The sequence below is a fragment of the Hyperolius riggenbachi genome, chromosome 11 (genome assembly GCF_040937935.1).
Source record: "Hyperolius riggenbachi isolate aHypRig1 chromosome 11, aHypRig1.pri, whole genome shotgun sequence".
NCBI lineage: Eukaryota > Metazoa > Chordata > Amphibia > Anura > Hyperoliidae > Hyperolius > Hyperolius riggenbachi.
In genome coordinates this window covers 47,861,583-47,886,925 of record NC_090656.1, presented here as the reverse complement: position 1 = coordinate 47,886,925, position 25,343 = coordinate 47,861,583, and the positions used below count along the sequence as shown (strand labels likewise).

Genomic DNA, 25,343 nt, shown 5'->3' with positions numbered 1-25,343 from the left:
ACAGTCGTGTTGCCATCAATCGAGGCAAAGGAATTGACACTCAGACCTGAACACTGTGTAAATTGTGAAACATACATCACTTCTTAATCCTTAAAAAGTGTACCTTCTGCCACTCCATATTAAAGGGACCCGGAGCAGACCTTTAAAATGAAAGTCTGCACTTACCTGGGGCTTTCTCCAGCACCCCCCCCCCCCCCCCATAGGTCCCTCAGCATCCTCTGGCTCCTCTCCGTAGTCCCGCTGGTGTCCCTGTTAGCCTGGCAACTTTGGGCCAGGCTAATGGGGCTAATTTGACTGAACGGTGCATGTGCATCGTTACGCGCATGGGATCAAGTTGGGTGCGCACAACTTTGCCCCAAGTTGTCAGGCTAACAGGTCGCCAGTGGGACCACAGAGGAGACCCAGAGGACGCTGTGGGTCCTCGGAGACTACAAGGGGGGGGGGGGGGGGAGCTGAAGGAAGCCCTAGATCAGTGCAGATTTTCATTCTAAGGGTCTGCTCAGGGTCCCTTTAAACTGGGATTAAAGCGGATCCGAGATGAAAAACGAACTATAGCAAGTAACTTGTCTATATATCTTATCTAAAGTTTAGGTGGTTTACACAGTAAATCTGCAAACAGCTTCAATAGTATATGATTGTTTCTTCCTGTGATGAAATGAGAGCAGCCATATTCTGCTTGTCATCATTACACAGCCAAGCTGCTCTGCAACTCCACTCTATAGCATGTGAAAACTCTCCACCTCTCTCCTCCCCACTCCGCCCCCTTGCCTCTGAAATCTCAGCAGCTCCCAGTCGGTAACGCCTCCTCCTTCGGGAAAAGCCTCCTCCTCCCTAGACTGAGCTCCCATGAGCACTTGCTACATGGGACTCAGAATGACCAGGCGCTGGAGGAGCTGTGGGCGCAGCTTGTATAGTTTATAGGGAATTAGGGCATTAAAACTAAAAAAAAGTATTTGGCTTGAGGAATGCCCTATTAAATATATGTTGGGGACACAATTATGAAATGTGTAAAAGTTTATCTCGGATCCCATTTAATGAAAAATGTTGTTGTTGCAATGGATTGTGATGGAAAGGGTTTTCAATATCTGAAGGGCAAGTTTGGACACATTTTAAAAGAGTCTAAATTGAAAGCAGGATTTTTTTTGGTGCTGAAATCTGTGTTTTGACGCTTGATGCCAGTCACGTTTAGAACCCTCTTGAACTTGCTGCTTGGGATGCATTTGTGCTAGTCGTTTAAAACTCTCTGGGCAACTAGTAACTATACAAAACTCGAGACCAACTGATGTAACCGGGAGCGTACTGCGCAGGCGCAGACCGTATTGGGCCTGCGCAGTACACTCCCGATGACGTCAGTGGGAGCGAGGACGCAGGCGCAGTGGTTTTCCGACCTTAAAGTCGCAAATTCCGGAAGTGAACCGGAGGCGGAGACTGGAGCAGTAGTGAGTGGCTGCACGGGCACAGAACGCCTGCGGGGGAACACTAGAAGCCCCATGTAAGTTCAACTCTTTTTCCCCCTACCCCCTACAGTACTCCTTTAAGATTATTTTAAGTATTTTTTTCCTTTCTGGTGGCTTAAAAGGGATTTTATTGACAAGTTTGAAAATGTCACCTAGGAGAAAGTTAATTGCATATGGGCCCATATCTCCTTCCTAGAATATCATAGTTGTGTAAGTTAGATACCCAGGGTGCCTCTACCAGTCTCACTGTTACTTGGCTGTTTAAGCTCTTCAGAAAATGTGACTGAGTTCAACCAAGTTGGTCGACTAGCTCAGAGAGGGTCTTTTGCATAGATGATAACTTAAGTGTTTTACCTCTTCCTATACTGGAAAACTGAAAGGGACTTCAGATAATTTCTTAGTAGGGCTAGTGTACTATGTGAATATGTTTATCTCAACATGTCACATGTCGCTTCAGATTCACTTTAATAAAAGTGAAGTCTTCATTGCTCAATGAGAAAGAGAGATCGTAAATCGAGAATTACATTTACACAAATTCTTGATTCTTGCTGTGGCTATGTTCATTCAGCTTTAACCCCCCCCCCCCCTGGTGATAATCCCGAACTGAGCTCGGGCTGAGTGACAGCAGCTCAGAGCGGTAAGCCCAAGCTCAGTTCGGGCTGAATAATAACGCCGCACGGACAGTTTTCTTAGCCAGCGCTGGTGGCGCGCGGGACCAACGGCCGCCGGGATCCCCCACCTCTGCAATTCTTCCAGGGACTCAGCGGCCAATCTGGATGGCAGAGTGGCGGTGCGCGGTGTGACGTCAGGGGCGGAGTGGGATCATGGGTGAGGGAGGGAAGTTAAGAAAACAAATGTAAATTATCTGATTGGCCCAAATTAGTTTGTATCCAATCCAATGTTGCCATTTGCTTCCTGGCTGCGGCTGAGCTGAGTGCTGTGATCTGTGTGATCTGCTGATCTACTTTTCTGCCTACTCTCTCTCTCTCTGCCTTCTGCCTGCACTGATTTTTGCCTGGACATTGATTGATTTACTGTTGCCGATTTGTGCCTGGATTTTGACTACTCTCTGCCTGCTGCCTGTACCGACCCCTGCCTGGATATGACTATTCTCTGCTTGCCGTTTGTACCGACCTCTGCCTGCCTGTCATTTGCTATGGTGTCAGCCTCCAAAAGGAGTCTCACCCCGGAAGCGCTGGTGGAGTTTGAGGACATCGATCTGCAGTCACTGGCGGACTAGAGTGACAGCAACGCACCTGGAGATCTGTTATCTGACCTAGTTAGCGACAGTGACTTTATCACCACCAAGGTCAGTGATGTCCGTGTTTGGTGCCCCATAGACCATACTCAGGCTCTGACACCACCCCCATATTTCCCTTTTTTATTGGGGAGCCTGGCTTGAAGATAGAGTGCAAGCACAACCCCCTGACCTACCTAAAGCTCTTCTTCACAGACGCGGTTATTGAAAAGATAGTGGAGAAGACTAACCGCTATGCCACCCAAAAACTGGCTGCTCCACAAGGGCGTTTTTCGAGGGGCAGGACATGGGAGCTGGTCACCAATCAGGACATTTAGGTTTTTTTGGGGGCCTAATTATTCTTCAGGGAGTGGTGAGGAAGCCCCTACAGAAATGGTATTGGACCACCAATAAGATCATCGCAACCTCTTTCTTTGGAAAGGTGATATCCGAGTATCGGTTTAGCTTGATCATGAAGTTCTTGCACTTTGCCAACAACGACACCTTCGAGGAGTCCACCCACCCTGCGCCAAAACTTAAAAAAATCTGGGAAGTCTATCAGATGGTGTTTGACAACTTCCAGACCACTTATGCACCACAGAGGGACATAAGCGTGGACGAGAGTCTGATGGCCTATAAGGGGAGGCTAAGTTGGATCCAGTACATAGCATCCAAGCAGGCCCGCTTTGCCGTAAAGTCATACATGCTATGTGAGTCGGCAACCCGATACATTTGAAACACTATTTTGTATACCGGAAAAGGCACCAAGTTTAATCACAGGTTCAGTGACTACGGAGTGGCAACATCCTCTGTACTGTCCCTTTTAAGAGCCTTTACTGGACGAAGACTTGTGTCACCACTGACAATTTCTACACCTCCCCTGAACTGTGTGAGTTCCTCATCAAGAATAAGACTGATGCCTACAGCACAGTTAGGCTTAACAGGTGGGAGATGCACTCAGCATTTGCCAAGCAGAAGCTGAACACTGGGGACTTAGTTGCTTGGCAAAAGTGGAAAATGTTGGCTTTCCACTGGCATGACAAAAAAGATGTCTCTCTTAAGCACAGTCCATGACACTTCAACTGTTACTGCCAGAACGAGAGGAGGAAAAGACATTGAAAAACCTCAGGTCGTAGTGGACTGTAATTTCACGATGGGTGGTGTGGACAGAGCCGACCAACAATTACCTTTTACCCCGCAGTCTGCAAACAACAACAAAAAATATTACAAGAAAATATTTCGGCATCTCCTGGAACAAAGTCTGTGGAATGCATACATGATCTACAAGCAGCGCAGTGACAGGCCTGTAACTCACGCAGACTTTATATGGAAGATGTATGAGTGCATTTGCCTAAAATATCAGACCACAGCAGAGTACATAATGTATAATAATCTGTTGCCTTATTTGTACAGTTTTCCTATTTTTTCAGTTTATTTATAAATTTAATAATTTCAACAAATTTGTGTTCTAGTCTTTTATCTATATGCAGAATGTCTACCAGGCTTTTATTCTGACATATTTTGGTGAGTTATGACTTGGAGGCCTAAAATTCTTGAAAAAAATGTCCTGCTTTTAGACTCATAATTCCAGACAGAAATGCACCGCCAGGGAGGTTAAAGTAAATCAGGGCTGACAAAATAGCAAAAATTGATACTTACTCCTAATCCCTAGAGCCCCCCATAAGCACTGCTGAGTCCCTCGCCATCCTCACGTGGTCTATCATTTAGCCGTGTTCAGCCCCGGTAACTGGCTCAGTCGCATCAGTCGTGGCCTTTTGTGCATGCTCGGACCTTACACGCATGAGAAGAAGGCCACGACTAACGTGACTGAGCCTGTTACCGAGGCTGATTGCGGCTTAACGGCAGACAACAGGAGGACGGGGAGGGACTCAGACGTGCTTATGGGGCTGGAGGTAGCCCTGGGTAAGTATCGATTTTTGTTATTTTGTCAGCTCTGGTACCCTTTAAATAGTACAAACGACTCCAATTTAATAACCCTTGCTATAATCTGATATAACCCAGGCAAAAGTTTCAGACATTTGTCACCAGCCACTTTATTTAGGGAAAAAAATAATTTAACCTGTGCTTTGTAAGTCATTTTCTGCGGTGCTGTGGAGTCGGAGCAATTTTGTGTACTCGGAGTCAGAGGTTTCAATAAATTGAGGAGTCGGAGTCTGATGATTTTTGTATCTACTCCACAGCCCTGGTAACAATTAGACTAAGAAGTTGGAGTCGGAGCAATTTTAGGTACCTGGAGCCGGAGGTTTCATAAACTGAGGAGTCAGAGTTGGAGTTGGATGATTTTGGTACCGACCCCACAGCCCTGGTGCTCTCCAACCTTTAGAGAATCGGCCTCCGGGGTCTGTAGGGCCCTACATGATGTGTCTGAAAGAAGTGTCATTTTTTTCTCCTAGCAACCACTCATGTCCATCCTTCCTTCTGCTTATGGCTGGAACATGAAAGGCTACAGTTTGCTTATCAGCAGAGAGAAACCCATTTCACTTCAGACAGTTCATTTTTTTTGTAACCGCTCAGAAAATATTTGCATTGGGATTCTGCAGTGTACTTTGTCATTAAAAGACTCTTCATAATGATTAAGTTGTGTTTGTCGGCGCAGCCAGCAGCGCAGAACTTCCTGTAAGACCATACGGTAATCAGGAGTAATAAAGAAGGCCTCGGCATTGTTGGTAATTAAGGGAGAGACGCGAGGGAAAACAGTATGTGTCCGCTTTTCAGTTACGATTACAGTCACATTTGTCTGAGTTTGTGTAGCAGGGATAAAGCACACATCTTCCTTCTCCATAGCAACCTTCCTCGGTAAAGCCAACTGCAGCCGTCCGCGGCATGACGGTAATTAAAAACGTGACCAAGGGCCGCATTTGGCCTTTTCACTGCGGGGGAAACAAGGGGAAGAGGCCTTATGATCTTTTCTGCTGCACGTCTATAATCCTTTGTACAAGTAAACCGTCGCTCTATTGGTAAACGCTCATCAATCACAATGAAATGGGACATCGATAAAAGAAAAAAACAACTCTTTCATCTGGCGCATATGCTATTGAAGGCAAAGAAATAGCAAAAAACATGAGCAAGGAGAAAGCAGTAATTCCCTTTATTAAAGGGAATGTACGGTGTATTCCCAGTCAGTATACATTATCATGGGGGTTGTTCATTTATTGGGATAATGCCGATCCCCTCAGTTTTTGTGTATTCTTTTTATCTGCTGAAACCAATACAGCAACCAATACAGCAATTCCACAGGGTCACTGTCGGTCTCACCTGGCAGTTTGTCAGCCTCGCCTGCCCGTTACCAGTCCTGGACCAGTCCATGCACTACTAACTTACTTGCACTACCCCAAAACTAACAGCTGCTCCAGTTGTCCCACCCTGGATCCTGTCAGGTCCAGTGACTTTGTAGGACAAGATCCCCGAATTTTGATTGGCCCAATAGGCTGCCTGTCACTTGACAGATAGCCTATTGGGCCAAAGTGCAGCAATCTAGTCCTACAAAGTGAATCAACCCCCAAGTCAGCTAGCTAATTGTACAAGCTGTTAGTCAGTATTTCTCCTGTCTGGCTCTCGGGGAAATTGCTGATGTTGCTGAAACCCAAGAGAAGCTGAAGACGTGTCTGACACATCTGCTGCCTGGAGGATCAACTGTATACACATCACCATGGCAACAGGGCCGTGAACCCTCTGTGGAACGTGCGCACTGTCCCAGTTTGAAACATATTGTATGGCTCTGTTAATCATGCTAATCATGTGACGCTTGTTGTAATGGAGCGCACACGCAGCACAGAGGGGTCAGCGTGCTTCTGAGCCTGAGAATGGCGGCAAATGGAGGTGGGCAGGAGGACAGCAGGTATGTGCTGATTACTAACTACACAGTGCTGCAATCATTTTTACCACAGCCCTTCAGTTGAGATATCCTTTAATCCACGGTGTAGAGACACATCAGGGTATACAGTGGGGGTGAGGGAGGCCTCACAGCTGTTTCGCTTTGACAAAAGCTTCCTCAGAAGCCAATAGAAAGAACGTTCTTTCTATTGTCCTCTGACGAAGCTTTTGTCGAAGCGAAACAGCTGTCAGGCCTCCCTCACCCCCACTGTATACTCTGATGTGTCTCTACACCGTGGATTAAAGGTATCTTCTTTTGCAACGACAGTGCCTCCCTACTCTTTTGCTCCCCTTCGGATGCGTTCAGCTTTCTCTGCACTGAACTTTCAAGCCCTATGTTTAACTAATTGAATGCTGTTCTAGTAAAAAAAAATGGTGGTAGTATATATTATGCTGTAAATAATTTTTTAGAGCAAAGAAGAAATGCTGTGTTTCCTTCCGCTTTAAAGCGTACCTGAGATGTAAAAAAAAAAAAAATGTATACATACCTGGGGCTTCCTACAGCTCCGTTCAGGCTCATCAGTCCCTCGCCATCCTCGCGGGCAGCCTGGATCCTCCTCAAGGCGGCCGGGTAATTCAGCCAGTCGGCACAGACGCAGTCTGGCCGTGTGCTCTCCATCCATTGTACTCCCGTCTCTGGGAGCGCTCTGCGCCGTAGTACACAATGCGTAGTACCCCCCGACTGGCCGCCTAGCGGAATATCCAGGTGTGATACACGTATGTCACATGTGTATGATTATATAGTGTGATTACTGTTCACTTCCCAACTGATCTATAAAGTTACACTTGAGCCCTGGAGTTACCCTCAAGCCTCTGGAATTACTCCAGAGTTAAATGTAGGTCAGCATAACATGTTTGTTCCATTGCAGTTCCACCTTTTTCTTGTTCTAACCGGTTGTATCTGGTTTTTGTACAGTATGTTTTCATATTCGCAAAACACAGATTGTCCATTGCCTGTGCACAAGGTGCTCACGCTTGCCTGTGTTGTATTGCGCAGAAGCGGTTATCATAGTTTTGTACTGTGATCACAGGCCTACAACAGCGACCATATCTGCGCTTGCGTGTGTTATGGTTTAGGGGGTATAATTGGGTTGGGAAAACATCTGGACTCCGAGACCAACAGACGTGATGGATTGTGTCGCCAGGTGTTTTCCCCTATGGAGGATTGACGCAGTCCCCTCTTCCTCGGGTGATACTACAACTGGTGAGAATGTTGATGGTTACTCATAATTAACCCTTAAACTATGAATCTGCAAATACCTTCTTAAAGGTACATTTACATTTATAACAGAATAAGAGAACAATAAATACTATCCTCTTTACCGCTCCAGCCAGAAGCTGCTTCGTCGTGCGCCACATTGTCATCCCTCCTTCTTTCTCCATAGAAACAGAAGTGGCTACACAGCTCTTGGCCCCAGAACTTTCACTGACTTTTCAGGTGACAACCATTGTGCTTCTGCAAGTACCTTTAGTCAAACACCCAATCAGGTGCTAAGCAATACAAATTAGGTGCTTCTCTGTAAATGATTTTAAAGTGATGGGAGGAGGTGTCTCAAAAACTAATGAAATGTTGTAAAAACAGTTTACAAACATTTATAAAGGTTGTGCTGTAATATGTATATAACAGAGGCGCCAAGCAGAGTAAAACAATGTTCTAAAAATGATAAAAAGAGGGAAGTCGAGGTGGACTTGCCACCCTCTGGTAGTGGACATATACTCAAATGCAGAGTAAAAAATATACAATTTATTCACAGCTCCATAAAATCGCAACGCGTTTCGCGGTCAACAATCCCGCTCCATCAGGCAGTACAGGAGCATATAAAACTGGTTCAGGTCCATAAAGCGTGTGAGCGCCTCTGTTCATTTATAAAGGTTGGATTTCCTTAAAGAGAATGTGTACTCTAAAATTCTTACAATAAAAAGCTTACCATTCTATTCATTATGTTCTCCTGGGCCCCTCTGTGCTGTTTCTGCCTCTCCCTACTGCAATCCTGGCTTGTAATTGCCATTTTTATCCAGTGTTTACAAAGAAAAGACATAGCAAGTGATAGGCTGAGAGTAGCCCAGTGTGTGAGTCATACAGAGTGTGCAGGGGGCCTGGGGAGGGTGTGTATAGCTTATATCCAATCACAAGCAGCACAGCACATTCCAGCCTGACTGCCTCAGCCCGACAGAGCCGACAGAGGAGAGAAGAGAAGATTAGATCATATAACAGAGATAATTCAGCCACTGTGCAATTAGGAAAGGCTGCAGTTAGACAGAGCACATTAGAACAGGTATATGAACTTATAGGATAGAAGAAATAAGGATGAACATTTTGTTACAGAGTCTTTTTAAAGAGACTATAAAGTCTAAAACACACTTTGTATAAAAAGTCTAAAACACACTTTGCATAGAAAGTTATAACAAGGGTCTTTTGTGTTCAACTATCTCCCTGAGTATGGGGGCATGTAGCCCCTCCCCCTTGCAGACAAGAGTTGTGGTACTTCTGTGGCACTTATCTTCAAGGGGGAGTGGCTACACACTGGAAGTCATAAGGCAGGTCAATATAACTGAAAATGTCAATATTCATTGGAACACACAAGTCTTATGCATGTATGTACAAATGCCATGCCATGTGCTCCAAAAACAATTCCGGGTATGTCTCTGGCATACTTGGCGAATAAAGCTGATTCTAAAGCTGATTCTGAACACACCACAGATGACACATTTCATGGGCTGAATCCCGCTTCCTCAGGTCAATATAAGTGTCTTTTTGTGGCAAGTAGAATAGCACGGGATACCTATTCTGCTTATGTGTACATGATAAGACATTCAATTTTGCTACATTTTGAAATAATACCCCTATATGTGAGAGTATGTGGTACTATTTAATGCTGATGAAGTTCAGTACTTAGGGAAGAATAAGAAAACTTCTCTTTCTAGCAGAATCTAGTAACCTGTATGGTGTGGTGGTTTTATATTTCAGATTGGAGACAGAGTGATGGCCTTTGTCAACTACAATGCATGGGCAGAGGTGGCCTGCACGCCTGCAGAGTTTGTCTACAAGATCCCAGATGATATGAGCTTCTCAGAGGCTGCCGCTTTTCCTATGAACTTTGTCACTGCCTACATGATGTTGTTTGAGGTGGCCAATCTCAGAGAAGGGATGTCAGTTCTGGTCCACTCAGCAGGTGGAGGAGTGGTAAGTGTAATAAATATTTGTTGGTTGCTATGGGCAACAACACTACGTCTTCGTTCGACACCATATCACAGAACGTGTGATAACTTGAAACTCATCACAGCAACAGCAAAGGAGATTAGACATCTTCAAAGTGTGAGGCGTTTATTCAGCAAAACAGATATACAGATGTATTCAGCAGAAATCTTATCTTTGTTACATGTTCGTTACCTCAGCAAAGCAATCGATCTGTAATAAGTCCTCTTAAGCGTTGCAGGCTCTTGGTCCATTCCTTGTGAATGGTAACAAGGCTTTATCTTACAAACATCTATGCTATGTTGCACTTAGCATGTAAACATTATACAGGTAGATAAGATGACAAGAAATTACAAGAAGACTAGAAGTAAAGTGAAAGTAGAAACTTGAAGTGGGTCTCTGGAGCCCATGTTGACTGTTTTATACTAGCCTCTAAAGAGTTAAATGTGACATCACCCAGCAGGGACGGCCCAGTCCCCATCACATGCAATTGACTGATAATAGCCCGTGATGGAGGACACGGTCTGCGCCTGCTCAGATGGGAAAAGCCAACTATTGTGTTTCCTCCCCTAATACCCTTAAAAAATGAAGTAAGGTCCTAAGACCATTGTTGAATGTACTATGTGTGATGATCCGCTCAGCTGGCTGCACTGGCAGACAGCTGTTTGACCATTCTTCTAGTCTGTGGGCTGCAGGTCCCTGGAAGAGAGACCTGTCTTTCCATTGCAAGTTTCTGGTCTGTTCTGCTGCTGAGGAATTTGCATACATTCGTTATGAAAATCCCCTACCTGCCTCCTTTGATGACTGGCAGTATAAAGAGCTATGTTTCCCAGAGTCCTTTGCTGGTCATTCCTTCAGGGTTTGTAGTAAACACTCCTAGAGTTTCAGCCATGCTACTTCTTCTTAAAGTTAGCTTAGAGTAATTCATGGGACTGCACTAGGCAGTTTCCCTAGTGCAGTTAGGATTGCATATCTGTTTGTTTGTCTGTTGCGATTGTCCTGTCCCAGCGGTGGTCGACAGGAAATCGTTCTGTGTGTCTGGGTGCTAACCGGAACAGCGGTTGTTACTGGTAGCCCCTTCTGATCTGTCTTGCCTGGATCGCACTCACCTTGAGCTAGTGCTGTGGATCCTTCTGATCTGTCTTGCCTGAATCGCACTCGCCTTGCGCAAGTGCTGTGGATCCTTCTGTGTTCTGTTCTAGTCTGTCTTGTGTCACTTCTGGCGATCGCCTTTCTCGCGATCGCGTTCCTACTTTTGTTTCTGCTGATGTGTGTTCACCGTCGCAGGGTCGCGAATAGATTGGTGAACACACATTCATCCTGTCCCTGTGCTCTTTCTCTTTATGGGCTGTTCAGCCCCGCATTGTCTTGGTCTGTACAATCCCCATCTGGCATCTGTGGCCGTGCAGCGATTGTACTCGTCTGCACTCCACAGCGCCATCTGCCGGTGGGAATTGCCCTCTGCTGGTGCATTGCACCTAGCCTGGGTTCACCCAATTATACGCTTATGGAAGGTTTTCGCTGTGTCAGTGCGCATCTCGTGCGCTGACCACGAAAACGATTCCGCAATCGTTACACTATGAGAATGTTTTCATAACAATTGCTCATGCTTTCTGTTGTTTGCCGCCAGCTAGTCTGGCCTATGTTCTGGATATCTCTTCTACGGCCTTGTAGACGACCTACAGAACGTTTCTACTAAACCTCAGAACTGTAATTCCTCCAAATGTCTTTATGTCATTTAAAGAGACACTCTGCAGAGCAAGTCTTTTTCCTAAAACCAGTTATCTAAAGTAACTGAGGCCTCCGACTTCAAGCATATCATACTTAAATTCCAACAGTAAGGACCTTGTTTACTGGTGTCTTAAAGAGGAGCTGTTAGGTATAAGGTCTCAGAGAAAATAAACACATATATCAGTAGCTAAAGATTGGCTGTACTTACATTACATATGCATTTCACTGTCCACATTTGTACTTCACAGAATTTTTATATAGTATATGCAGAGATTGATGCTCCTGACAGCTCATGGCAGGTTCCATGTTTTTCTGTCTTCTATGAAGCCAATTGTGTCGTCATGTCCTGCCTGCTTCCTGATCACAGAAAAGCTCGTACTGAATAACACAGTGTGCAGTGAATATTAATTAGCCATGTGGCTAGGAACAATAGCTGACTCCTGCAGTGTACTCTGCCTGGAGATTTATCAGTGCTACGCGCTGGACTGATTACAAGCTGCTGTAACATCTCATTAGCAGCCGAGGGGAGGGCCCCAGAATGCTTTGCAGTATAGTATGCGGCTTGCGTCCTGCTTGGGTCTAACAGCTTTGCTGATAAGCACACATCAAAGGTAAGAGAGATTTTTATCTTCACTAATGCCTTTTTGGCTTCCTTCTAAACTGTTTAACACAGGAGAATAGAGGTTTAAATTAGCTTCTGCAGCCTGACAGTTACTCTTTAAATGTTACTGGCCTTTTATTCAATCCACTTTGTCTCCGTAGTTATCTCCAAGGAGATAATTTTCCATCTTCTGTTTAAAATAACTTTTCTGTACTTTGCTATAGAAAAAGTACCTAAAAAGAAGTATTTTCTTGCTTGCTGGTGGCTTACAAGGCATTTTATTGATACGGTGTGAAAATTTTTGCAAGATAATATATATATAATATACAGAAAGTGTTTTAGGCTGATACACTTTTTTTTTTTTACATCAAATTAATTGGTACAAGTTTCATACACATTTTTTCACCAACATTTCTAGAACTCCTCAAAGCTGGATACATCAACTATTGCTAATAAGAGAATCATTAACCACTTCGCCATATCTGGACGCATATATCCGTCCAGATAGGCAGTGGTGCTGCAGCCGTGTGGTGCGCGCGATCGGGCGCGCGCCCGCGTGCGCTCTCGCTGCCTCCCGCTGCCCCCCCCGATCAGTGAATGGGAATATAATTCCCATTCACCGATCTAAGTCCCCGGCAGAAATACCGACGCTTTCTCATCAGAGAGCGTGGTATTTCTGCCCCCAGGAAACTTCTTCTCTTCATTTTAGTTCCTAGATGCGACATTGTTCGCATCCAGGAATTTTTTGAATGTGGCCATCTTGTGGCCAAATAGTAAACTGCACCCACATACCTGTATTGAATAAAAAATACATTATATTACATCTAAAATTGGCTATTTACCTCCCAAACTAAAATTACCCAAATACATTTTTGTATTAAAAAAAAAAAAAAAATTACAATAAAAAAAAAAAAAACTACATAAATAGTTACCTAAGGGTCTGAACTTTTTAAATATACATGTCAAGAGAGTATCTTATTAAATTTTTTAAAATTATAAGCTTGTAAATAGTGATGGACGCAAATTGAAAAAATGCACCTTTATTTCTAAATAAAATATCGGCGCCATAAATTGTGATAGGGACGTAATTTAAATGGTGTAATAAGCGGGACAAATGGGCACATAAAATGCATGGGTTTTAATTACTGTAGCATGTATTAATTTTAAACTATAATGGCCAAAAACTGAGAAATAATGATTTTTTTCCATTTCTATCTTAATCTTCCTGTTAAAATGTATTTACAGTAAAGTGGCTCTTAGCAAAATGTACTACCTAAAGAAAGCCTAATTAGTGGCGGAAAAAACGAGATATAGATCAATTAATTTTGATAAGTAGCGATAAAGTTATTAGCGAATGAATGGGAGGTGAACATTGCTCGGATGCCTAAGATTTTCGAAGCTGTAGGCTGAAGTGGTTAACATAGTGCAATTAGAACTATAAGCACCATTTTGTTTTAAAGAAATTGGAACACAGTGGTAGGGACGTTAATAAGAAGTAGACGTATGAGGGTGGAAAGTAAACAACCTGATCAGCACAATATTATATATAACAGTGATCATCACTTAACTAGCCTTATATATAAAAGTAATAATCACTTAGGTAACTAGTCTTATTAGTAGGGCCGGATTCACCATGAGGCTCTGTAGGCACGTACACACAGGCGCCTGATGTTGGAAAGGCGGCTACTCCCCTCCACAAGTGTCTCCTTCCTTCCCTATGCAGAGTCCCGAGCAGAGTTTAAAGTCTCCGCATTCTACTGACCAGATCTGCCTTCAGTTGGGGGTACCTCTAGTTACCTAATGCTGAGGGTACATCTGGCTACCTAATGCTATGGGGCACCTGTAGCTACCTATGATGGGCAGGGGAAGTAAGGGAGAAGTGACAGCTGGGCCAGCCAGCACACTTGTGGTGCAGTTCGGTGGGGGTTTGTAGGTTCATGGAGGTTGAAGTGTAGGGTGCCAGAACATCTGTGCCTATAGGCTCCTGTGATGTAAATCCAGGCCTGCTTATTAGGCATAGAAGGTACATCAGAATAGACCGGGTGAAAGAAATGAGACCAACCAATCCTGGTGGGAGGAAAGTAACATTTTACTAATTTCTAGTATGTGACTCTGGGGGATGTTCATTCACACTGAGAGCATCCAAGTTTAGTTAGTCAAACAGAAAGGCTTGGCGAGTCCTCAAGTCAAACTATCCACCTTTCTAAGGAAATCTCAAATTTATGGCAGGGGTTATAGGAGGGCCTGGAGATTTGGGAACCTAAAATAATTCTGAAATGATGACCTGTGCTAGTTGAAAGGAATAACTGTAAACTTAGCAGGTAATTTCAGATAAATAAGTGAAACAAACTGGGGTAAATATAAATCTCATTGTAGACCTGCACCATTTATTAGCATTCAGCAAACAAAATTTAGGTAAGGCCAGTAATGACTTGGCCCGAGACAAGTTCTCCAGTCCAAATTATATTGTGCCCGGATTCTACCTTTCTGCTTCATTGCTGTGTATGCCTGCTGCTATCCAGAGGCACACTAAACCATATGCCACTGACCCTCACTAAGGCTGCCAATAGCAACTAGTGCCACCTCCTCCTCTCTACACCGACCAACCAGTCCAAATTATGGATGCTAGCAGATGTGGCTCCAGTTTTAAGTAGGTTGCCCCCTAATTCCCCTTCCCCCCCCAAGTAAAGCTAGTTAGATCTGCAGTGCTGCGGAGAAGAAGCTGAGCCCATGAGGGAACCTGGCTGCCCCCACAGTAATTGCTGATTTGCGAACGAACTCTGTGGGCATGGCCAAGGAAGGGGTGACATTCTGGGGGGGCACACCTCTTTGTGCCTTCACAATTTTGCGCCCATAGGCTGGTGCCTCTTGAGCCTCGGCCCGGCCCTGACTAGAACTTATTAAGAGAGCTATGTTGTTATACTGTTAGTGGCCTGGTCACGTTGGCTAGATTTTGTGTCACTTCTTCTCTGTATAGAGATTCTACACACATTACTGATTTATTCATCCCAGTGTAAAAAAAAATGTTTTCCCTAGAAATCAAACATTATGACTTCAATAAGCTCATTGTTTCCCTGTTGCTGCTTTTAACTCAAAGTAACAAAAAACACTATTAGCCTGCAGTGTCAGCAGACAGCGTGATGTGTCTGAGAAACGCATTGATCTTAATTCTGCAGAATGCATGCTCATTCCTTTCATTCCACGAACATCTAATGAGATTTGGAGGGCCATTTCTGTGCTGTGGATGTTTGCCAATAAAGTAGAGGGCAATGCTTTGAGCATACCAGGGCTTGTAGGATTATGTGTAAATGAGTGAATGGGAGAACCGTATTGTACAGGATGCTGAGCAGCAAATTACTCTCCTTTCCCTACCATTTATATTCATCTTCCCTTTCCCTACCATTTATATTCATCTTCCCTTTCCCTACCATTTATATTCATTAGCTCTGCCTCTGCAGATACTCCTCACGATCTTTCTCTGTTTCCATTTTGATTTAAGAGATGGGACAACCGGCCTGATGCTGCTTTCTAATCTTATCTTGTGGGTTACAGCAGATCTTTGATGGAGGATAAACTGCGCACAGACACCATGCTTTGATTTAGGTGGTCGTAAATCACGTGACTTGGCAGCCTATTGACTATCTGATTCGATTTTTATAATTGGATCAGATGAAAATCGGTACCGCAAAGTGCATGCTTGATCGACAGTGCGACCAATATCGGGCCAAAATTGGTCGCATGTATCGATCGGACATGCTGCAAGATGTAAGGCCAACTTGCTTGATTGAGTGCACTGCAGTAACAGCGTGCGATTTTGGGATGCGATACGAACGCAACAGAACCCCCAATGCTGTTCCCCTAATGTAAAATGTTCCTGCCTGGTGCAGTTTACTTTACCTGTCTGTTGCTGGCTCCGGGCTCCATCGCATAGACGCGCCCTATGTGGTTCCCGACGTAACATGGGCTCATGTGTGACATCGCACATGACATGGGGTGTGTGTATGCGGATGGAGCCAGGGATGGACAGGTAAAACATACTGCGGGTGGGGGGGCTATGGGGAGTGTTTGGCGAGGTTGCGGAGGCGGTATCTCTAGGCCGATTCCCAAGGGATTGCATGCTGCAATTGGCCTGTGGTGTATGGGCAGGAATCAGATCTCCAGTCAGATTAGAGCAGAGAGAGATCTGTCTCTTGGTGGATCTGCCCATTCATCGTCTGATGTGTAGGTACCTCTTCTCTCGGGAACACATACTGACCTACTGTTCTCTTATTTTTCTTTTCTCTGTTGTCTGAGTAACACTTCCTGGTTAACAAAGAGACAACATTGTCACAGGAATTTAGATGAGTGGATACGTTGTAAAGGGCATATGAATCATCTCATACAGTATCTATCAAATGTTTTACTGTATGACAGAGAAAAACAGCCATTATAAAAATAATATACTTGCGAGTGGTCCGGTATTCGTCATGGAGAGAATCCGAAGACATAACAACAAAAGATGCTTATGATACCTTTAACTGCTTGCCAACCGTGTGACGCCGATGGGCGTGGCCGCGGCGGCAGCCCCAGATTCAGCTAACGCCGATTGGCGTAAAGTCCTGGGGCAGCAATTTGCAGGAGATCGCGGGCAGGCTGCGCGCGCATCTCCTGCCTGGTGGGCGGAGCAGAGCTCTGCCTTCAGTCTCGCTCTGAAGACTGTTACACGTGTGACACGGCTGTCCTCCTGGGGGACAAAAGAGCGATCGGCTCTCATAGGCAGAAGCCTATGACAGCCGATCGCCGTGATTGGCCGGCTGGGGGGAGGGAGGGGATTTGGAAAAAAAATTAAAATAAAATAGCAAGAAATATAAAAAAAAAGTAAAATAAATATTTATAAAAAAAAACCAAAAAACACAGGGGGCGATCAGACCTCACCAACAGAGAGCTCTGTTGGTGGGGAGAAAAGGGGAAGGGGGGGTGGGGGGGATCACTTGTGTGCAGAGTTGTATGGCCCTGCAGCTTGGCCTTAAAGCTGCAGTGGCCAATTAAGCAGGAATTAGCTTGGTCACTAGGGGGTTTTAACACCATGGTCCTCAAGAGGTAATGACTAACTGTACAAGATTTCTTTGCAAGCTTTCGAAAGTTTCTTCTTCAATCAGAACCAGCGTTGTTGCACCAATGGGTTTGGCGTGCAGAGACCACCCCTGGAGTCACAGGGAATCCACAGCAATCATCAAAGGTCCGCACCATCCAATATTCAAGTTTCAAGTTTCTTTATTTATAGCTCTTGTAAAAAGAAATGATTAAAAGCAAATCTGCATGATGATGACGCACAGGCGTTTCGATACTTCTTTCTCAAATCATTGCAGCATCTGACAATACATTACACACCACACACATCTTATATAGGTCTCGAGTGGACCTGATGGAAGACTTACAATTTGCTTATTCATGAGTGAACTCTACCATAGGCTGTGAACACTATCTTTAGTTTTTCACAAACAACTCATTAGGCATAATTAAAAACCCAATTTCCAACTTCAATTCACATTTTAAACATTTAAAACCACTCTCCAATGTCTCATTTGCTGTTTTTAGCTCCACGGGAGAAAATTATCATATTGTGGGACATTCAACCAATCACCAGTACGCCTACAACGTCCGCCTAAGACTACATAAATACGCAATAAAATACGCATGTACGCGTACGTCATAGCCAATCATAATCATGCCTACAACGTCCGCATAAAGACTGTTGACGCGTCACATGCGTACATATGTACGCGTCCAGTCAAGACAAGCGTAAAAACGTCCGCAAAGCGACATTTAACGCGTAAAAAACGTGGAAAAAACTCAAGAAAAAACGCGAAAAAAATACAAAGGAACACGCAAAAAACGCGAAAAAAACGCGTAATCAAAACCGTAAAGTTCCAAAAAAACGGCACATTGATTGAAAATGTCTCCACACATGACAACCATCTCCCAACTAAACCTCCATCTATTCAACTCAAGATACGTTATATAATAAGTTTACAAATATCGTATTCACGAGTTTTTTTCGCGTTTTTTACGCGTTAAATGTCGCTTTGCGGACGTTTTTACGCTTGTCTTGACTGTATTTTATTGCGTATTAATTATGCCTAATGAGTTGTTTGTGAAAAACTAAAGATAGTGTTCACAGCCTATGGTAGAGTTCACTCATGAATATGCAAATTGTAAGTCTTCCATCAGGTCCACTCGAGACCTATATAAGATGTGTGTGGTGTGTAATGTATTGTCAGATGCTGCAATGATTTGAGAAAGAAGTATCGAAACGCCTGTGCGTCATCATCATCAAAGTAGAAGAGTGCAAAGATAGGTTGGCACTAGATGCATAGACAGGCAGATCCAGGGGGTAGCAGGTGGACAATCCGTGCCTCCGGATCAGCAGACAGCAATATGACCAGTAAAAAGAAAAGTTAGGTATCCGGGCACCAGCCAGCAGTAATGCTTAAATCACACCTTTTATTACATCCACCTGGAATTCCAGATAACGATATGTACAGTCGGCCTGACAGCCGTTTCGCAGGAACACCTGCTTCTTCAGAGGCCTCTGAAGAAGCAGGTGTTCCTGCGAAACGGCTGTCAGGCCGACTGTACATATCGTTATCTGGAATTCCAGGTGGATGTAATAAAAGGTGTGATTTAAGCATTACTGCTGGCTGGTGCCCGGATACCTAACTTTTCTTTTTACTGGTCATATTAGCGTCATCATCATGCAGATTTGCTTTTAATCATGTTTTTTTACAAGAGCTATAAATAAAGAAACTTGAATATTGGATGGTGCGGACCTTTGATGATTGCTGAAAGTTTCTTCTTCAGGCATGTTTCAGAGCTGGATCAGAACCATACAAAGTAATCCGACTGGGTCCAACAAGAGAAAAGCTGTTACTTGCAACATAAAAAGGTTCACTTTTTCAGGCAGGGAATGAAAAAAAGAAACACAGCTTAGTTATTAATGTTTGGCACTGTACTTACACATGTTCATCTCATCATGTCACATGTCACTTTAGGTACACTTTAAATAAGAGAGATAAATTGGTCCCTCCCCTTCCTGCTTCACTGAGCTGCTCCCATTGGCTTATTTTCACTGTCGCCAGTCGTGATATTGATGACAGGATTAGTAAGATTTAAGTTAGCCTTATGTAGCTCTTCCTGTGAGAAATTTAAAATGCCACCCGGTGCTCAGTTTGCGCCCGTTACCCACACCAACCAGTCATATTATTGCTTTATCTACAAATCAGCACTGTAACAATGACAGAATGGCTTGGCGGATTAGGAAGCCACAATTCCCACTGTTCTCCGCCGCTCCAGAGACCCACACTGCCCTGCTTTCACTTTCGTGACCTTTGGGTCACAACACTGGAAGGAGAGAGATATCACTCTCTCAGTGTACAGGGAGGCGGGGGAGCGGCAGGGGGCGTGGCCAGGGAGAGAGAGCTGCCCAATGGCAGCTTTGGGAAGCCTGCAGGAATGCCCCTAGTGGGTGTTTTGAGCAGGGAATCCCACTCCTCCCATTACCCTCCGAGATAGCGACGAATATTGTTACTAATTTCGGGGGGCTATAGCGCGGCGGTGCACGCTTTGGGTTCTCTTTAAGACAGTTGTTTAAATCGCCTGCATCAATTCAAAATTGGTATATTGCACTAAAGTGTTATTCTCTTTTACATATTTCTGTTATATAGTACATTTAATGTGCTGTTTTTTCTAGGGACAAGCAGTAGCTCAGCTTTGCAGCACCATTCCCAACGTCACAGTCTTTGGAACTGCTTCTGCCTTCAAACATGAGGCCATCAAAAACTCTCTCACTCACCTGTTTGACAGAAATGCAGATTATGTGCAAGAAGTAAAAAGGTAAGAGAATGTTGTGCTGATAGTTTCCACCACTGAGTGTGAGCTCTGGGCTTACCATTCTACATCAACACAGAAATATTCAACTTAACCTCCTGAGCGGTATGGACGAGCTCAGCTCGTCCATCACCGCCGGAGGCTGCCGCTCAGGCCCTGCTGGGCCGATTTTCTTCAAATAAAGTGCAGCACACGCAGCCGGCACTTTGCCAGCCGCGTGTGCTGCCTGATCGCCGCCGCTCTGCGGCGATCCGCCGCGAGCAGCGGCGAAAGAGGGTCCCCCCAGCCGCCTGAGCCCAGCGTAGCCGGAACAAAAAGTTCCGGCCAGCGCTAAGGGCTGGATCGGAGGCGGCTGACGTCAGGACGTCGGCTGACGTCCATGACGTCACTCCGCTCGTCGCTATGGCGACGATCTAAGCAAAACAAGGAAGGCCGCTCATTGCGGCCTTCCTTGTTTATTCTGGGCGCCGGAGGCGATCGGAAGAACGCCTCCGGAGCGCCCTCTAGTGGGCTTTCATGCAGCCAACTTTCAGTTGGCTGCATGAAATAGTTTTTTTTTTATTAAAAAAAAAAAACCTCCCGCAGCCTCCCTGGCGATCTCAATAGAACGCCGGGGAGGTTAATGTTTCTGCATAAACCTAGTACTGCAAATAGGACTTTCTCTAACCCCTCCACACCAGTACAAGTCAAGGTTTGTACACACCAAGGCCGAAAGTGTGCATACAGAGGTCCACCAAGGTCAGTTAATGGTCTGGCATACCATAACTTTAAATGACCGCTCCAGCAAAAAAAGTAAGCAGTTAAAACCTGACAGAACTGACAGGTTTTGAACTAGTCCATCTCCTCATGGGGGATTCTCAGGGTTTTCTTTGTTTTCAAAAGCATTTCCTGAATGGCAGTTGCTACGTCTAACTGCCAAAATAGTATGATATCAGCCAGCTTCGCTACTCACTATTTTGGCAGTTAGACTTAGCAACTGCTGTTCAGGAAATGCTTTTGAACAGAAAGAAAACCCTGAGAAACCCCCATGAGGAGGTGAATTAGTCCAAAACCTGTCAGTTCTGTCCGATTTTAAAAAGACACTGAAGCGAAATAAAAATTATGATATAATGATTTGTATGCGTCGTACACCTAAGAAATAAAACATTAGGGGCAGAGACACAAGTGATATTATTTCCAGTACAGGAAGAGTTAAAGAGACACTAAAGGGGGGAAAAATATGACAATGATTGTATGTGTAGTACAGCTAACAAATAAAACATTAGGAGCAGAGACATAGGTCTAATATTGTTTCCAGTACAGGAAGAGTTAAAGAGACTCCGTAACAAAAATTGCATCCTGTTTTTTATCATCCTACAAGTTCCAAAAGCTATTCTAATGTGTTCTGGCTTACTGCAGCACTTTCTGCTATCACAGTCTCTGTAATAAATCAACTTATCTCTCTCTTGTCAGACTTGTCGGCCTGTGTCTGGAAGGCTGCCAAGTTCTTCAGTGTTGTGGTTCTGTGATGCATCTCCCCCCCTCCAGGCCACTCTCTGCACACTGCCTGTGTATTATTTAGATTAGGGCAGCTTCTCTCTTATCTTTTACAAGCTGGATAAATCCTCCTCTGAGCTGGCTGGGCTTTCACATACTGAGGAATTACATACAGGCAGAGCTGTCTGCACTCTGCAGGAAGAAACAGCCTGACACTTCAGTGGAAGATAGCTGCAGGGGGAAAGAAACACGCAAATGATCTCTTGAGATTCAAAAGGAAAGCAGTATACAGCCTGCTTGTGTATGAATGTATTTTCTATGTTTTGACATACTGTACATCAACCTACTTCCTGTTTTGGTGGCCATTTAGTTTGTTTATAAACAAACTTTTTAAAACTGTTTTTAACCACTTTTAATGCGTCGAGGAGCGGCGAAATTGTGACAGAGGGTAATAGGAGATGTCCCCTAACGCACTGGTATGTTTACTTTTGTGCGATTTTAACAATACAGATTCTCTTTAAGAAACTCCAGTTGTTATCTATGCAAAAGAGCCATTGAGCTCCACGACTTTTAAAGTCGCAGAGAGCTCTGTCCTCTGAAACTTGTTATTTCAACTGTCATTGTATCTTCTTTTTCTCAGCAGAGGACAGGTCAAAAGTTTGCTAGCCTGCTCTGTAAAATCATTTAGCATGCTGAGCAGTGTGTAAACTGCAAATATGAATAGAATGATGCAATGTTATAAAAACAACTACCGTATTTTTCGGACTATAAGACGCTCCGGACCATAAGACGCACCTAGGTTTAGAGGACAAAAACATGGGAAAAAAATATATACTAAACCTGGTGCATCCATGGTGCAGTAGCGTCTTGAGTATCTTCTCCCCCCTCAATTATTATGTCCCTGTGTCCCCTTGTACCTTTTGTGTCTCCCTTGTGTCCTCATATGTGCCCCTGTGTCCTCATAAGTGCCCCCCACTGTCTCCTACCCTTCTCTGTCCTGAGTCCTATGTGTGTGTTCTGTCCTGAGTCCTCTGTGTCCTTTGTGTTGACTGTCCGGAGTCCTGTGTGTTCTCTGTCCTGAGTCTTGAGTGCAGTGGCATGTCTGGGTTATATGGCACCTATTGGCAAACACTGAAATGGTGCCTGCTCCCACCCCTATCAGTCAGAGCTTCCTTCCCCTGTAAAAACAGCACCTGTCACCCCAGCTCGAAACACTTCCCCCCCCCCCCATCAGCATATGACACACACCCCTATCCTTCCCCACATGACACCCCTGTCACATGACTTCCCCTGCAAATGACAACCCTGTCCTGCCTGTCCCTGCTCACCACATAATATGCCCTCCCAAACTGCACAAGACACCCTGCCCCGTCCCTCCAGCACATTATGCTCAGCAATAGCAAGTGGCACCCATGGCCCCCGGGGTAATGCGCGGCACGGAAGTGAGGAATGATTTGTACCTGAGGCGGAAGAAGTTGGATCCGACATCTGCAGCGATCGCAGCCCGCACCATGGGAGAGGGGACAGAGCGGCAGGGCATCCCAGCTGACCTTGGTCGCAGCGGCTTACAGCATACCGGGGCCACAGAGCTGAAATGAGTAGCGGTAATCCTTTGTAGCAAAGCCGTTCGGGGGTCCGTGCACGCTGCCATAGCGTCCCTCTCGTCACTTCCGCATTAGTGACATAAGCGGAAATGACGAGAGAGACGCTATGGCAGCGTGCACGGACCCCCGAACGGCTTTGCTACAAAGGATTACCGCTACTCATTTCAGCTCTGTGGCCCCGGTATGCTGTAAGCCGCTGCGACCAAGGTCAGCTGGGATGCCCTGCCGCTCTGTCCCCTCTCCCATGGTGCGGGCTGCGATCGCTGCAGATGTCGGATCCAACTTCTTCCGCCTCAGGTACAAATCATTCCTCACTTCCGTGCCGCGCATTACCCCGGGGGCCATAGCTTGAACAGATGCTGTGGAATGCCCCTAAAGACACTAGGACAGATGTGGGGACAAGGGACAGCAGCCAGGAAGACACTACAGCAGACGGGACTCAAGAAAGGGGGCAGACACCCGGCCAAAATTGTTGTATTCGGACCATAAGACGCAGTGACTTTTCCCCCCCATTTTTGGGGGAGAAAAAGTGCGTCTTATGGTCCGAAAAATACGGTATATAACTGAAAAAAAAATATGAGGATACTTTCTTTGCTACTAATGTTCTAGTACTTTTCCATACTATACAGCCAATTCATTATATCATAATTTTTTTTTTCGCTTCAATGTCTCTTTAAAGAGAACCCGAGGCAGGGTTCTTACAATGCAACCCCCATACAGAGGCTGGGTCTGCCTATAGAGCCCAGCCTCTGTTGCTATTTAGCTTCCCCCAAAGCCCCCCCCCCCCGCGCTGTGAGACCTCATTAATCACAGCCGTGCTGTGCGAGGTGTGTTTACCTCACTAATGTCAGTCTCCGCTCTCCCTCGCCTCCTGAATCTCTCCGGTCCCCGCCCACGTCCCTTCCCTCCAATCCACGGGGAGGGAAGGGACGTGGGCGGGGACCGGAGCAATTCAGGAGGTGGGGGAGAGCGGAGACTGACATTAGAGAGATAAACACAGTCCACTGCGACACGCTGCGTGTCGACAGCGCGGCTGTGTTTTATGGGCTCTCACAGCGCGCAGGGGGGGCTTTGGAGGAAGCTAAATAGCAACAGAGGCTGGGCTCTATAGGCAGACCCAGCCTCTGTGTGCAGTTGTAAGAACCCCGCCTCGGGTTCTCTTTAATCTCCTTGGCGGTTATCCCGAGCTAGGGTCGGGGCGGAAAACCACAGCTAAGAGCGGTGATCCTGACTTCTGCTCAGGGTAGCCGCTGGAGCCGCTGGAGGCTGAATGCAGAGCAATGCGCGCAGCAGGAGCGTTTCTACATACCTTCCAGGGATCCCGACGTTGGCTGGCATTCTTCTTCCTCTCCGGGGCTCTGCTTCCTGCTGGTGAGACCGCCAGCTGTTGTCATGACGACAGCCGGCAATTTCACTTTAGCGTTGCAGCACCACCCGAAGGATGGAGGTCTAACTGCAGCACTGGAACCAGGGAGGTGAGTGATGCTGGGCTGCTGCACATCTCCCTGGCAGCATGTTTTTTTCCAGGTTTTAGGGTCTGAAAGGGTGCAAAAAAAAAATGGCACCGCTTTTAGACCCTAAAATCCGGAATCATAACGCCCAGGGGGTTCAAAGTGGACCTGAACTCTTGCACAGGACAGAAGGAAAACTTAGAGAAATGCACCCTGAAGTTTAGTCTTATTCCCCCTCATCTGTGTCTAATCACAAGTTGTAATCTGATCTCTCCTCTGTGTCACCGGACTACCATGGCAGATACGCTCACTAGAAAGCATTGGATGTTAACAATATGTCTTCTTCCATGAAAGCTGGATTTGTATTAGTTGTAACAAATAAATGTTTTTCTTTAAAGGTTATTATGCTGCTGTGTATCCTTTAGAGCAGAGAGGAAGTTCTGCAGCACAGGTCCACTTTAACTGCTTACTTTTTTCGCTGGAGAGGTCCTTTATGCAATTCTTGGTTGCCAAGTTCATTGTTTTTACTTGCTCCTCCTGCTGGAAGATCCCCATAATGATTTTATATGCATTTTAAAGGGAATAATAAAAAAAAAAAATCATTTATTTCTCAGTTTTCGGCCATTATACTTTTAAAATAAAACGTTCTACTGTTGATAAAACCCATACATTTTATGTGCCCATTGTTATTACAACGTTTAAATTGTGTCCCTAAGTACAATGAATGGCAATAATATTTTATCTGAAAATAATGTTGTATTCTTTCCGTTTTGAGATTTTTATTACTATAATAACAATCATGAGCCTTTATTTGCAAAATTAACAGTAAT

The 25,343-nt window shown here is 45.0% G+C and overlaps 1 protein-coding gene across 2 annotated transcripts in view; it reads left to right on the top strand.

The window, feature by feature from the left end:
• VAT1L (vesicle amine transport 1 like) overlaps window positions 1-25,343 on the top strand; it is a 132,923-nt gene that overhangs the window by 78,681 nt on the left and 28,899 nt on the right. For both annotated transcript variants that reach the window (XM_068260563.1, XM_068260564.1), the window contains exons 3-4: window positions 9,557-9,772; window positions 19,846-19,988. In XM_068260563.1, coding sequence (XP_068116664.1) covers window positions 9,557-9,772; window positions 19,846-19,988 — 359 coding nt within the window. The remainder of the gene's footprint in view (window positions 1-9,556; window positions 9,773-19,845; window positions 19,989-25,343) is intronic.